Source organism: Caloenas nicobarica, chromosome 1 (genome assembly GCF_036013445.1).
Source record: "Caloenas nicobarica isolate bCalNic1 chromosome 1, bCalNic1.hap1, whole genome shotgun sequence".
Classification (NCBI taxonomy): Eukaryota; Metazoa; Chordata; class Aves; order Columbiformes; family Columbidae; genus Caloenas; species Caloenas nicobarica.
In genome coordinates, this window is record NC_088245.1 from 57,886,141 (window position 1) to 57,902,343 (window position 16,203).

The 16,203-nt window shown below is 39.5% G+C and overlaps 1 protein-coding gene across 1 annotated transcript in view; it reads left to right on the top strand.

The window, feature by feature from the left end:
* The first annotated feature begins 2,913 nt into the window (after window positions 1-2,913).
* The window catches only part of ZFC3H1 (zinc finger C3H1-type containing), a 41,177-nt gene continuing 27,887 nt past the window's right edge, over window positions 2,914-16,203 (top strand). Inside the window, exons 1-9 of the mRNA XM_065633312.1 lie at window positions 2,914-3,616; window positions 7,147-7,566; window positions 10,594-10,658; window positions 10,908-11,106; window positions 11,306-11,532; window positions 13,054-13,177; window positions 13,796-13,893; window positions 14,868-15,071; window positions 15,816-15,980. Of these exons, the coding sequence (XP_065489384.1) occupies window positions 3,028-3,616; window positions 7,147-7,566; window positions 10,594-10,658; window positions 10,908-11,106; window positions 11,306-11,532; window positions 13,054-13,177; window positions 13,796-13,893; window positions 14,868-15,071; window positions 15,816-15,980 (2,091 nt within the window). The 5' untranslated portion in view covers window positions 2,914-3,027. The remainder of the gene's footprint in view (window positions 3,617-7,146; window positions 7,567-10,593; window positions 10,659-10,907; window positions 11,107-11,305; window positions 11,533-13,053; window positions 13,178-13,795; window positions 13,894-14,867; window positions 15,072-15,815; window positions 15,981-16,203) is intronic.

A 16,203-nucleotide genomic window follows, 5' to 3' on the forward strand; every position in this document is an offset into this window, starting at 1 on the left:
GCAGTTTTCAAAAGTTTATGACTTCTTGTTCAAATGTGTAGATACCAAAACCACCAGATCAACACATTCTATTAACACATGCCGTCTTCTTCCCTTTACAGAAGAGAGTTTAACACTATAAATTTCCCTGTTTATTAACAGTGCTGAATACAGCTGATGAATCCACTTCTTCCTGAAAACTTAGACATAAAATTATTTGCCTGATAACCCTAGATGAGAGAAAAAAGCAGGCAGTATCAGATGACTGAAATAAAAGAAAGGATATATGATACCATAGGACACACAAAACCACTGGAAGATTCTCAGGACCTTCTTTTTCAGATAGTTAAGTATCTCAGCTAGAAATTTATAATACAGATCATACAGTAGTGTTGAATAAATTCAGCACGTTTGTTGAATTAACTCAACAGTTACAGTAACAATCAATAGAGCAGGAATATCCGCATAAGGTTAATTTCCCATAGAGCTGCTGCTTCTTTGCCAATACCTTACAGTTCTATAAACATCTTCCTTCCCGCTCTAAAAGATGCTGATACTAATAAAGGTAATCATGCAAAGCAAACTGGAACCAGATATATACAAAGCTCTCAGATGCCCAAGTAAGCAAATGTCTGCTGGGAGGGAAACTTCTGCAGCTTAGATGTAGTGATATTGAAACTTCTTTGTAACTACAGCAGATCAGATTTCAGACACAAACACAGGCACCAAGCACTGTTTAATAAACTAGACCGACCTCCAGCTGCTACATCAGAGTTTTCAGTAGGTCCTATGTCACATCTGTGGGCCTTTTGCAGATGTTTTTAGTACTGTGGGCTATGTAAAACAGTATAAGCCACCAAGGAAGCATCATTTCTAGAGGTAACATCTATTTGAAGAGAAGAACCGACCCAAATAACACATTACTGTAGTATGCTGAATACCTTTAAAAAATAAAAAGGCAAACTTTTAACTTGCTTTATTGTTTCTTGTAAATATTTTACTAGAATCAACACTGTTTTAAATAGGAGAAATTAAGGACATGATATACACATTCCATTACTCTACCCTGAGTTTTGTATGAAGCCAAGTCATTGGAAATGTATCTATTCTGAGTCATGTAGTTTGTCCAGTTCGGTAAAAACAAGAAGATGCAAAGTCTTTCGAGCAGGGAAAAGTTTGTTTGGCACAACATTTTGGGCTTTACAAAGCATACACATTATCCACTCTCCTATTCTTGTTGGATCTAAAGAAAACCCAGAGAGAAACAAGAATAATAAGTAGTAACATTATTTTGAATTTTATTTTTGGTACTTGTGCTTTTGTAGTACATTATTCACTGAAATAAAACCCCTTCATAATTCACCTTCAGGAAAAGCACAAAAAGGCAGCAGTCTTTCTCCAAGTTTTAAAACCATGGAAAGTCTGCAAAGACATTTAGCATGCATAATCATTGCAAAGAAATGCTCAGGGACTGTGCTAGAAGTTTTGAAAGTCAAGTTTTGGGAGTTTTCCAGGTACAACCATTTGACTTAGAAAGGCTGAAAGGCTTTATTTAAAAAGTTTCTCCTACCCAAGTAAGCCATCACTGCTCTTCTGACAACACGCCAGTAGGAGGCCACAAACAAGGTAGCACCAGAATACTCTAAACTAAGTGAAATTAAAACAAATTATTTATGTAATTGCTTTACCCTCTCTGATGCTTACTTTTTACTCCTGTCACAGAAGCCATTAGGGCCAATCTGAACTTCAAAACAATTACAGGTCAGGAAGGCTTCCCAGAAACCACCATCTTAAACATTTTAACAGCACCTTAGCTACTGAGACAGAGCTGCTGGGTTAACAATGCCTACTCAGGGTGCTGGGTGCTGCCAGAACACCTGCTGCTTTTTGTCTTTATGAAGTTTGAGTGCCATTTGTTAGCCTGCAAGACATAGGCCCCACCAAAGGAGAAGGAATCATAAAATCACAGAATGTTAGGGATTGGAAGGGACCTCGAAAGATCACCTAGTCCAATCCTCCCGCTGGAGCAGGAACACCCAGATGAGGTTACACAGGAAGGCGTCCAGGCGGGTTTTGAATATCTCCAGAGAAGGAGACTCCACAACCTCCCTGGGCAGCCTGTTCCAGGCTCTGTCACCCTCACTGTGAAGTTTCTTCTCATATTTAAGTGGAACCTCCTGTGTTCCAGTCTGAACCCACTGCCCCTTGTCCTATCATTGGTTGTCACCAAGAAGAGCCTGGCTCCATCCTCGTGACACTCACCCTTTATATATTTATAAACATTAATGAGGTCACCCCTCAGTCTCCTCCAAGCTAAAGAGACCCAGCTCCCTCAGCCTTTTCTCATAAGGGAGATGCTCCACTCCCTTAATCATCTTTGTTGCCCTGCGCTGGACTCTCGCCAGCAGTTCCCTGTCCTTCCTGAACTGAGGGGCCCAGAACTGGACACAATACTCCAGATGTGGTCTCAAGGAGTCTGTGGCTCATGGGAATGAGCACCCAAAATGGCTCCTGCCCCATAACCGCCATCGTTGGCGCTGACCCGGACGGCGCTAAGGGAAGTTGCCACTGATACTCTTGCAGTAGGGAGCAGCACAGCTAGTCAGCACCGTTTTATCACCCGCCTTCTCCAGACCGCTCGCTTCCCTTCAACAAGATGGCGGCCGTCCCGCTCGGCCTCCTCTACCAACATGGCGGGTCAAACCCCCATTGGCCCCCGCCCCCCGCCACAGCCCCGCTATAGGCTGAGCCAGCGGCTTTCCCCGCCCCCTGCCTCACACGGGCTAGGTGCGAACCCCATTACCCAGGACACCCCGCGCTCGGGGAGTTGCCCCACCCCTCCCTTTATTTCTGACGTACCGCACCGCCCTTCCCCTCCCGGGCAGGAGGGACGGGGCGTGGTCTCGCGAGAGCGCGCGAGGGCCGGGACAGCGCGGGGAGGGGGCGCGGCGCGGGGCCGCCCTGCGCAGGAAACGAAAGCGGCCGAGCGGCCGGGGCGGGCCGAGCCGAGCCGCGCGCTGCCTCGCCGAGACCGTTGGCCTGGGCCCCATGGCGGCCGCGGAGGCCGCGCCTGCGGAGGCGGCGCTGGATCCTAGCGGGCTCTCCCCGAAAGAAGAAGGGGAGCTGGAAGACGGCGAAATCAGCGACGATGACAACAACGGCTTCAGGCCCGGCGGCGGCGGTGGCTCCGAGCCCGGCGGCAGCCTCGTCAGCAGCAGGCCCTACTCGAGGCGCAGGCCGCCCGCCGGCCTCCGCGGGGGCGCCTCCCTCTGCTCCTCCGGCCAGCGCTTCCCCCGCTCGCGGCACCAGCCCCCGCCGGAGATGGGGCACCTGCACGGCCACGGCGGGTACCGGCCCAAGGACTCGTTCCGCTCCCACCCGCCGCCCATGCCGGCGCCGCGGATGCAGTCGGGCTCGCACTCCGAGACGGGCCCCCGGCTCTCCTTCTGGGAGCGCAGCCACAATGCCTTGGACCGATTCCGCTTCCGAGGCCGGCCCTACGGGGGCGGAGGGTGGTGGGGTAGGAACCGAGGCGGCGGCGATCGGGGAGGCAATCCTCCGGGAAGGCCGCCCGGAGGGGGAGGCGGTGGCGGATTCAGTAGCAGCCAGGGCTGGAGGGAGCCCTCGCCTCGGAAATGTATCCTTGAGACGTGAGGGAGCGGAGGCGGGTGGGCCGGGGTGTGTCAGTGCCGCGGAACGTGGCCGAAAGCCCTGGGAAGGGACGCGCTTCCCTCCCGCCCTGGCGCTAGGGATCGCGTAGCGGTAAAGGGAGGGGACGCTCCCCTTCCAGTCCCAGGGGCTGGCTGGAGCAGCAGGCACTGCTTCTCAAGGAGAGGCTGCTGGGAAGCCGGATTACTGCCATGACCTGGCTTGTACCCTGGCCGATCAGTCCCTGTAGGGGAAAAAAGAAAAAGCATAGCCTGAAACAAAGCCTTAGTCGGTTGGATCCCAGGTGACTACTTTTCTAGCCCCAAGTGCAACTATTGTGAAGCAGGGTCAGCCTTTGGTGCGGCAGTTTTAATGTGTGTAATTAAAGTGTCACAGTTGCAAAGCTAAAACCTGAAGCTTGTTAAATTCCCTTATTGGGCAATAAGGGAACCACTGTGTTTTTCATTTTTGCTTCCAGCCCTTCAGAGGCTGTTACACATAGCTAAAGCTAACTTTAGAGCTAACCCAAAGTTAAACTGGGACTGTATGCACAGAATGTCACTTATATGGGAGTTTGCATAACATAAGAAAACTCTATTTCTCTAAAAAGCCATACCGGGCATTCTTTGTAGGACGTTCTCCACTGATTGCTTTTAGGGTTGGTTAGGTGGCTTTTAGTAGAGCTCTAATATTGCTTCCTTTTAGAAGTAGGGACTGCAAAAGTAATGGGAAAAAACTCCTCTCATTTTCCATGTTTGCTATAGAAAAAACATGAAGAATTGACTCCAAGTGTAACTCGGGGGCAGGCTGGTACTGAAACTTAATGTAACTGCGTTGTCGCTTAACTGAAAATGTAGACAAGTGTAAAAAAAAAAAAAAAACTGAGCAGGAGAACTGGTGGTTAAAACCTCTTCTTCAGAATCTTGCGGTGTTTTATTGTCTTCTGTACCAATAGTCAAAGTATGTGCATTGTTTGCTGACTGTGCTGTTGATCCGAGGAACTGGAATTTTTCCTACTTGACCCAGCACTTAGAGCTTTGAAAACTACTTACGGGATCTTTATGTTATTTTGGATACAAGATGATTTATCCGTGTAATTTTTTTTTAATGTGGATGGGATATGTAAACTAGTGATAAAGAGATGTTTTTATTTAATCTCATCTGGTAAAGTTACAGCATTACTGAAATCTTTGTAAGAGCTCTTTGTTCAAGGATGTTATCTCAAGAGGCAGCAAATGAAGATATTATTTGCCTGAGGTCGCACAGTAAGACAGTTCTAGTGCTGAAAACAGATTTTAAGTCTCTTAATGTGCAGTGTTGCTCTAAGTACCAGGAAATGGTTCCTTTCTGTGTAATGAGTAATTTCTGGGGCAAATGATCATCCTGAACAGACCTTGCAAAGCTTGTTAATACTGATATAGAACCTCATTCTCCCTTGTAATTAAAAGAACATTCAGAAACTGATAATTCCATTTTCAACCCCAAAGCAGAAAATGACGAAGTCTTTTTTTTCCTGATACTTAAGATCGCTTTTCTGTGTAAATGTGATAGAGAAGGTTCTAATACTTTTGCACTTTAACAACTGACATTCAGTTGTTTATGGATCATATAGTTAAGGAAGGCCCCTGATTTTCTCTCAAAGTGAGTTCTTGTCTGTAATTTTCATATCCTTGCCACCTAAAGGAGTCAATATTACAGGATTCCTAAATATTAAGGTGCCTTCGTGTTGCTGATATTAGTGGAGTAGGAGGATAGTCCAGGAGCATGTGACTTCAGAGGAGACCTTCACATCAACTATACAAGCAGGCTTGTGGCCTGAAGTGGTATTTGGAATACCTCCCGGAAAGTGAAATTTTTAAGTGTCTGCTAAGAGAGAGAGATGACTTTTTTTCTTTATCCTTGGAACTTGAAGAGTAACTGTTGTTTTAATGCATATATGCCTGTCTGCCTTTCATAACACCCTATGTAGTCTTGCATGCTGTGTGTAGAACCACATAAAAAACATTTCTACATACACGAAACACAGATTTTCTGATTAATTCTGATTGTGGGAGCTCTAGAAATTTTAGCGTCCTGAGCACAAAAAACATTTCAAAGCTTTGTCTTGTTATCCAACTCCAGATGACTCCAGAAGCTCTTGAAGTATTTATATATCAAATAATAGGCTTATTTTTATAAATGATGTTAAATCATTTAATTAGCTTCAGAGTTTGCTGTGACTCACAAAATCACTATTATAGTTGTCTTTTTGGAAGTAGAAATGTGTCGGAAGTGAATTTGGCAAATATGCTTGTTACACAATTTGTTGTTATACTGCACACAGCTCTTAGTATGTTCAGCATATTTATAGATTCTTTGATTGCCTTATGGATTTTATGTAGTTTACTAGTTTCTGCTTTTTGTGCTGATACTTAAGAAAGCATTGTTTAGCAAAACATTCCCAAAGTTATTTTTGTAGGATACATACCAAGATTCTTTATTCTTATGTTAGAAGTTAACATAGCAGAACATCCAAGATGTTGATGAATGTTGTGAGCAGCATACAAATATGAAGTTATCTTCTTCTGGATTGAGTATATCTGCAATCAGAGGACACTTACTTTAGTGTTTGGTTTTACTCCATGTATTAGTTTAAGAGATGACATTGATGAAAAAGCATTTCACATAACTGAGAGTGAGTCAGCTGTTATCACAGCAGGGTTGATACTGAAAGTCAAACGAGTCAAACCTGACCTAAAAGATTTCCCCTGGAGCATGATTATTTTACAGGATAGTTTAGCCTTTCGGGTGTCAGGCTAAGGTAACAGAAAGTGAACCTCTAATAGTGAGAACTTTTAACTCTGTAATATAACCATTGCCTGCCTTGGTCAACATGTTTTCAAGCAAATATGTCTCTTGGGCATGGATAGACAACCTTTTCTGAGTAATTAGTAATTCCCAGTCTTCTTCTAGCATCTTTAAAATGTTTTGATTGCAAGCCTTTAAACACCTGTTTTTATTCCCTTCAGTTGTTGATTGTGATTATTTTGTTGAGCTACAGTTACTGCACTGTATAATTGTGCTGTGGCTAGACTTAGCATTTTATGAAAGGAAAAAATGAGAATGAATTTAACCTGTCTTTTTCAGAATGTCAGGTGGGGAGTCAATACTTGAGATATGAACGCTGGAAGTCTGACTTAACTCTTTGTGATAGGGAGCCTTCTCAGCGTTACAGCTGTTTGTGAGAGGGTGGTGTGAGCAAGAGGCAAGATTTCTCAGCAACTCAAGAAATTCTTGTCATAAGTAGGATATTTCAAATTGTTAGTTTGAGAAAATGTTCATTTAAGCCGTCAATATATAATGAGAGATACATCTTTTGCATGCTGCTCATATTTATAAGGGATATTTTTCAAGCTAGCCTTAAGATAAAGTATATGAGAGGGATCTTCTGTTTGTTATGATTTAGAGTTCAGTGGTATTATCGCTGCTGTTTTAAGGTTATACATGTTTTTGTTGTAGTTTTCTTGACCAGTAATTCAGCCAAAACTTTTGGAAGGTCCCCCTCTAGAAAGCAGAACTACTCTTCTAAAAATGAAAACTCTGTGGAAGAAAGTTTTGAGGATCTGCTCTTGAAGTATAAGCAGATACAATTAGAGCTTGAATGCATTAATAAAGATGAAAGACTGGCTTTGAGCAACAAGGAAGAAAGTGAACAACAAGATGATGATAAAAAAGTGGACACCGAGGACCAAATAACTGTAGAAAATAACAGTATTACAACGGATGCTATAAAAGAAGTATCTCCTGAGGAGAAAAATCCGGTTATAGCCTTTCAGGCATTTGAACTGAAACCTCTCAGACAAAAACTGCCTACTCCAGCTGAGAGGAGCAGATTAAAAAAGGGCAAAGAAGGAACAAAACAGTCATCACAAAAATCTGAAGTCACAGAATCTGGCCAAGGTAAATACTTGTAAAGTTGCTTTAGCTTGTAAATTTGTTTTTACTTGCCGTTATCTGTTTTATTTATTAAGTGTTGGGGAAAATTTTACTTTTTAATTAAAATGAGTATTTCAATTAATGTTAAATGGTTTAAGTTATAGATTTAATGTACTTAATTCCTGTTTTATGTAACTGTACATAGTGTTTTATGTACTGTACATAAACCAGGAATTAAGTACATTAAATGTAATTCCTTGAATTACATAAACACTCTAACACTCTTGGATGCATGTTTGTGTGTGTGTTGTTTTTTTTTAACTAATATGTTTTCTTAGACTAATGGATAGTTTGGCAAAAAGCATGAGGACAAGACTTGAAGGTTTTAATTGCTGTTCATAGCAGAAATCATTGGCTTAAGGTTTTCTTTCTTTCCCCCCCCCTTTTTTTTTTTTTTACAGAAGCAAAACGTTTTTTATTTAAGCTGAAAAGATGACATTTATAGACATCTTTTTCTATATTTCATCTTTGTTCTGTGTTTTCTTCAGTGTAACGAGCCTGTATGAGATATTTTCACCAGAATTATTTTGGTCATAAATGATATTCACAAATAGTGAAGAAATCATGGGCTAGAAGTAGAAGGGATTAGCAGAAGAAGTGTAGCCAAAGGGTAGAATAAGGATCTTATCCAGGTGATTCTGGTCGGCAGCCCAAAGAGGATAATTGCTCAGATGCATCAATCAGTTAGTGAGAAACAAGTTACCATGTCCAGCTGACCTGCCATAAAAGTCCTTGAGCTTATGTTTAAATCTGCAGCAAAATAAGGCAGCTAACTTAAAGTTCCTGTTCTGAGGCGTCATCTAGTTCTAATAAGTGTTTGCTGTGGTTGAGGGTGTGGTCATGGATATCACTTGTCATCTTGTGTTAGCTAATTTGTTAATGTGTATAAACCATCAATTTGAGTGGGAAGAGGCAAAGTAGTGAATGGATGGGTTAAGAAGACAAGTGAGTAACTGGTAGGAATATGAAGAAGGGTAGGTCTAGAACACTGAAAGTCAGAATGATTTATATGTAACTTCAGAATGAGAGTTTAGAAGACAAAGCCTGTAAAGAAACCAAAAGAGAAGACTGATAATTAGTAGTCAAACCCCACCTCATCCTACGTATTTTTCCACTTATGTCTTTCCTATTAAAAAAAAGAGCTTCTATTAGTCTTTAAGAGGTAATGTAGGTTTTTTTAATGAGAGACATGAGCTAAACAACAGATTTTGACCATAGAAGAAAAATCAGTAGCCTGCAGGAAGAGAACACAGCAAGGCAGAAGTAAAAGAGATATTTAAAAAGCAAAACAGTCTTAAAAAAATCCAACTTCAAAACTGAGAAACACTGAAGTTGAAAATATAGTTCACATGATGGTGAAAATAGCCACTATAGCATACACATTAAGAGGATCTTAATTTTTGCACACCATTCAAATGTGTGACGTGAAAATGATCTGAAAGCAGATTATGTATGAGTGACCACTTATGACAATGTAATACAGGCTTCAAAAGTAGAACAGCTCAGCTGATTTCAGTTATTGCAGATTCATGTACTTCAAAGGAATGTACACTACTTGATTATGCATGTATTAGGAAATTTGTGACATTTGGTTTTCCTGTTATATTTATTTTTAAATGATGAAGAACTTGTCTTGAAAGTCAGGGAAGCTGGTGCCTCTAAAATTCATTTTCTGTGGTTCAACTGCTCTGACAGAGGCTTTACTGTATTCCTCGCTTTCCTTCCCTTGTTGACTGTTTGTCTGTTCTGCCTATGTTGTCCCCTTCTGGTTTGAAAAAGCATTTTAGTTTGTGTAGTGTGTCCCTGTATATGTCTGTCTGCATCACAGAAACTAGTGTACCATCTATGTCTCCTTATTTCCATCCTGTGGTCTGGTTAGGATCTTTGCTTAGTGTAATAACTGTTTTGAATTTTCTTACACATACGGGTATTAGATATTATTTTCCTTCCTCTTGTATGTGTGCTTTTAGAAAATGCATGCATATGTAAGCAGGAAGGCACTGAGCATTTGCTACATATAATTTTTCTTTAGATATAAGGTCTTGGTGTATTTTAAATAGTGCTCTTGTGAATGTGACTTTTTGTAAAATGCTAAGACGACTAAAAGCTCTACAGAGTGCAAAATTATTTTCTACCAATTCGAATTGTGTGTGGGAATGAATCTCTTTGAAGAAAGGCTAATATAGCAAAAGATCTCCAGCCTTCTCTGTCTATATTTACTTTCTCTGATGCACATAGGCATATATATATGTGATTATATATAAATTTTATGTCAATACAATTGTAATTTTTCTAGCAATTACATTAATAATTACTAGCTATAATAAATTATATAATAGTGTAAATATACAATATTATGTATATTATATAAAAATAGTGTGTATATATATGGATATATGGCATTTGGGCAGTCTGACAAATTAATATGTCAACATCTTAATGTTTAGCAGGAAAGCGTTACTATTTATTATTAATTTCCATAGGATAACTCTTTTCTATTGTCCTTTGGCATGAAATGAAGCAAGTGTGTTCTTACTGCAGCTTTGGGCCTTTATATTTAATTCTGCAAAAGGCTGACCATTTACTCAGAATATCCGCCAGTGTAATATGAGATGCTCAGGACAGCAGCCAATACGAGGTGGTAGCATAAAACAGATGGCAAGAAGTCATCTCTTCTCTTTGTCTCCAAATCTGTTTTCTTTTTTCTGCTTGGGGAAGTCTGTGTCAACCTTTAGACAGAATTATTAAAAAATGACAACTCTTACCTTAAGCTTATGGCATCACTATGATGTGGATTTCGTCAGACATGCCAAGTTTTATTATTGTTTGTTAATGTGCTTTTATATGTATAACTGCTATTCTGTTTTACAGTATGTACCAGTGATACTGATAAAATAAGTTTGTATGGATTAAATTCTGCACATCCTTTTAATGTAGCTTTACCTCATGAGAAACAGCTTATTCAAAAATATGATATTTTTCTTTTGGAAGGTGGAGAAGACAAGGAGCAAACATCAGTGCGAAAGCTTAGCAGTTCAGATGCTACCTCTGAAAAGGTAAGAAAGTATTTCTCCGTAGATGAGGCATAATTACATTGTGATACTCTGATGGCTTTTTCCATATTACAGTCCAGAAATGTTTCAGTAATAGAAACAGTCCATTCTTAAGGAATGATACCACTACAGTAAGATTTTTAAGCTTTCTCCTGGTAAAAATTTGGGGACAGACTTCAAAAGACTTTTTCAGGAAAGGTTTAGTTATTCAGTGATGTTTCTTGACTTCTTGTCTTATTCTTTCTTCTCAAGAAGCTGCTCGATGATGAGGAGGAGATGTCTGAATTGCAACTTAGGCTTCTTGCACTTCAATCTGCTAGTAAAAAATGGCAGCAAAAAGAACAACAGGTGATGAAGGAAAGCAAGGAAAAATTAACAAAAACGAAAAGTGTAACCCCGAAAGTCAAAGCCAGTACAAAAGCACATTCAACAAAAAAACCTAGTGCTACAGGTAATAAATTTAATGTTACTGAAATGCTACCAGTGTCATGACCTCTGAAATAAAAACCAGAATGTTATGTGAAACATTGGGTAGTGAGCCTTTAATCATTCTAAAAGCCCATACATCTACGCAAAGCTCATGAAGAATCTAGCATTAGGAGGAACCTTTTAGGTAAGGTAGAGTTAATCACGTATCTTTTTCTTTAAAGGCAAGCAAACTTTGAGAAAACAACAGACAAAGACATCAAAGAAGATACAACAGCAAAAGGAGCTAGACAGGCGTCAGAAGGAGGAAGATCAGAGGAAACAAGAAGAGGAAGAGGAGAGAAGAAAGAGAGAAGAAGAAATCAGAAAAATTAGGGACCTCTCAAATCAAGAAGAGCAGTACAATCGATTTATGAAGCTAGTTGGAGGAAAGAGGAGATCGAGAAGCAGGGTAACAAATTTATTATATGTTTTTCAGGTGTTATATTTGTGATTCAGGAGTGATTTCTGTTTTTATGCACCTCTTGGTTCTATGTCCTTTCTACTCTTGCCCCACTTAAAAGGGAGAAAAGCTCAAAATATTTCAGTGTTCACAGTGTTTTAATCCCAAGATAGACAGACATTCCCTTTGGGTTTGGTAAAATCAGTTTTGTATGATTTTGCAAGTCAGTGGTGAAACATTTTCTGCCTAAAGGCATTTTGAACGTTGTGATCAGTCTGTAATTTAACACAAACAAATGAACCGAACTTTCTTGGCTTTCTTCTGTCAGATTGCAGTTTTGTCTCCACATTTTCAAAGTTTTTGTGTTTGTACAACTTCAGTGGCCTGTTTCTTTCAAATTGTCCTCTGAGGTTTGGTTTCTTTGTAGTATTTTTTAATTTGGCAAGTTATGAAATGTGCCCAGTCACAAAAGATAATGAATTACCTCAGCTTCATTATGGGATGACAGAATTGTGTCAAATTTATGAAGGAATAGAGTTACTGCAGTGGTCATCGTGTTTCACTTATAGGCTGTCTTCATTCTCTCATCTTGAAATTAGCAAAAGACACTTGAATCACTAATGTTCTGTCTCTAAAACATTACAGAAAAAAATTACAGTGTTTCTTCATTAATTCTTTCATCACAGAAGCGGTACAGCTGATGCAGCTACATACTTCTCATTCCAGCATCAGTAACTCCAAATACTAGAAGTGAAACTCTAGGGGAAATGGACCTCCCTATTTGAGGTCATTTTATAGAAGAATCACATTTATAATAATGATGAGTGGAAAATGGAGGCTAAATGTGTTTAACTGTAAACAGCAGAAATTCTGAAAGCTACAAAATGTCTGTCTGCCTCTGAAAGATACAAATTGAGGAGTGTAAGAAGTCACACCTAGCTGTTCTGCGCATTTTCTGATTTATTGACAGTCTCTGGACACATTTCAGTGTGATATGTGGCTCCATCTGGGACAACAGAAAGATTCTCCGCCTGAGACATCAGTCTTAGAGCAAGCACAACATGTTTCACCTAAACGCACAGCCTTTGTCATAGTGAAGATGATCCTTGTGCAATTCTGTATTGTGTCTAACAAGGCTAGTTTAAGCACTCTTGGTAATTGCCATGACAGATTAACAGAAACAATAAAGCATTTAATTCTCTTTCAGTCTTTCAGAAATATATAATCATGGCAATTTACCAGATACGTAATGACCTAATAGGTGTTTAAAAATTGCTTCTGTGGATCATGATACCTCCCCAGCTCTCCCCAAAGATATCCAGTTTTAAAACTGGCTGTTAAGTCAGTACCTGCAATAGATTTTGTTAAATGGTAATCTTCATTTTGCTCTTTTTCTACAAGCCAAGTAAATTGTAAAGCAATTAGAAGTCAAAATTATAAAAGCTCATTTCTAAAATTTACCTTTAATTGGTTTGCTCTACCAGAATAACATAGATCAGCTAAATAAAATACACTTTTCTTTGTGTTTAGTCTTCAGATACGGACTTGAGATGGTCTTTGGATAAGCAGCCTACAGATAGGGCAGGAGGCATGTATCAGTATGATAATTATGATGAAGTTGCTATGGATACAGATAGTGAAACTAACTCTCCAGGTAAGACTTACAGTTTTCTTATATGATGATTGGTGAAAATAGTTAAAAAGTAGGAAATGAGTTATCATTTTACAAGGAAAATCTTTATTTTGAGATGTGACAGTTACAGAACTACCATTTTAAGGTGAGCTAATTCTGTCTTTGTTTTAATGCTCTTTACTCTCTGTCTCTACTGTAGTGGTGTTTTCAAGGTCTTCAAGGTTATATCATTTCATTGCAGTACTGTAGAGTGTACTCTTTTAAATTCCCAAGCAGCTGTGTAGAAATTAAGAGTCCCAGGGTGTTGACTAGATGGACAGGAGTTTTGCAAAGAGGTGCTGGGGCGTTCCAGTGGTTTCTTTCCTCCCATCCCTTTTTCCCCCCCTCTCCCTAGTAGTGCTCTTTGCCTGTACTTGCATTTCGTATATAAAGCAGAAAAAGGACAGGTAACTGCTCTTTTTATATGCATATATGTAAGAAATAAATGCACTTTACTGTATCTGGTGTTGCCTTTTCAAATTGGTGCATAGTAAAAACATTTTCTTCTGCTGCATTAAATCAGTTGAAGTATAAGCATGAATTGATGTTTAGTAATTACCTGCCATATTTTTTTACACTCAATATTTTTTTTAACTACAGCATCTTCTCCAGTGCAGCCTCCTTTCTATGAGTGTCCAATAGGGTATTATCCACCTCCAGTACCACCAATTTCCTTGCCACTGCCACCTCCAATTCTAGTAAGTAACCTTGAAACGCGTGTATTTTTTAAAATGTTGTCAATTCTTAATTTCTGTCTTATTTCTAATACTTAGATTAGGATTAAATTTACATTCTGTTTTTAACACAGTTCTCTGATTCCCTTGAACTCTGATAGACTTGTTTGCTTTTTAAAAACTTCTTATTTTAGCTGTCTTTTGGCTGATCCAATTCATGTTTAATGGAAGTTCTCCCTATTTGAACTAAAATTTTCCTCCCCATTGTTAGAGCTATGCTCTTTCATAACAGAAAGCAAAAATTGCCTGAAGCACATAAGGAAAATTAATGCATTGGAATTGTTAGTGCAAGGCAACTTTGCCTCTTGTTTCTAGGCCATGTCTGTGGATATGCTTATTCTCTGACTTGTTACCTGGGAGGGTGGAAATAAACAAAAGTGTAGCTCATCACAATCCTTCTTTCAAACTTTGTGTATTTTGTCTATATGCTGTCTGTCTTCTCACCTAAGAGTTGATGTGGAAATTGGAATGTTTTTTTTTTCCAGCCACTTTTCTTCACTGAATGATTCTTACCCTTTTTAGTAAAGCAGTAGAAAGTTGCATTTCCCTGCCATGACAGCTTCTGAATTTTTGACTAAGGGAAATTGTAAATTTTTTTAGCTTAAACATATTCATAAAACTGATTTAGGACTGTTTTTCAAGCAGTCTGAACATATCTGGTCACCCATATTTGTGTGGCTAGACTATCTCTGGTTCTGAGTTCTCATTTATGTTTAGTTTGTATGTCTGCACTGCCGTATTATCCAAATGTAACCTTGTTGTTTTGTTCTTTGAATAATTATGTACTGTTTAGCAGCAGCCTTTGACAGTGGTCTAAATACACAGCAGTTTGAGTTAGTCTTAAACGATGAAATAATTTAGGTCTCAACCTCTGCTAAATAATCATAAAGTAGTTGTAATTTTGAAGTTTCAAACCGTTTTTTTCCTTTTTATCTCAGCCTGTACCATCTTTGAGCCAACTTTATGTGGAGGGTATTTCTTGTCTTTCTCTTGAGCCGCCTCCACCTCTTCCACCTCTTCCCCCTGAAGAACCCGAACAGCCACCAAAACCTCCATTTGCAGATGAGGAAGAGGAAGAGGAGATGCTCTTAAGAGAAGAATTACTCAAGTCTCTAGCCAACAAACGAGCTTTCAGATCTGAGGTACTTCGTTGGTTTTTGAATGTAAACCTCTAGATGGCAGTCTTGACCAAAACTTAAATGCAGCCTGTTAAGTGAGGATTACAGGCTTTTTTATGCTGCCTTTCTCACAACTTTAAAAAAAACCCCAACAACTCTGAATTTCCATCACCCTCTGCCCTCCAAAAGAAATCAAAACAAAACCCACTCTGGAACACCCTTTGAATTGTAAATTGCAGCTTGTCTTTTATTTCTGAAGGAATTACAAAACTTCAAGGTACTGAAAATTGCATATGTTCAGGAGAATGGGGATTTTACTTTCTGAAAAAAAAGTTTATGGTTTATCAGCTGTTAGTTAGAAAACAAGACACTTAACTTTGTTTCAACCTTCTAGCAAAAGGAGTTAGAAGTTAACTGTTTTGGTTTTGTTTGTTTTCTGTGTGGCTTTTTTGGGGGGGGGTGAGGGGGTTGTGGGTGTGGTGTTTTTTTTTTTTTTTGGAGTGAGAAGCAAAATTTAGATTGGTTTTGACCTCATTAAAAGGTCACAGATGTTTTTTAGTTGACCTGTGAATAACTGGCATATTCTTGTGTGCCTTTTTGGATATTATTGCAGAGTTGCAAGATTTGTCTAATATGTTTAGATAGTTTGCTTAGATCACAATTCCAAGCTCCAAGGCATGTATGGAACAACCTTGTTTACGCTTGTCTTTTAAAACAGATGTGTGTAGTGTGTATTTTTATGACTGTATTTTTGTTTGATTTTCTTAGGAAACCTCAAGTAACAGTGGTCCACCTTCCCCTCCTGTTCCAGATAACTTGCAGTCTGTGCCAAGAAGTAATCTCTCCGCTGTCAGTATTAACACTGTGTCTCATCCGCGGGTACAAAATACAAAGTTCGTTAGAGTACCCAGGCCTCCACGAGCAGTGATCACAGTAAGGAAATATTGATGCTTTTTATTAATAAGACCATGAGTGGAAGTTGTCCTCGGTTCAAATGAACAGCAAATAGACTTAAGGTTTTCTAGTGGTACAGCACAGAATGGTGGAGCTTCAATTAAACATTTGAATTATTAGTAACTTTGATAATCCATATGCTCTTCTAGAAAGAATTTGACACTGAAATAAGAATTTTCTTTTAAACTGGGGTCTGGAGTAT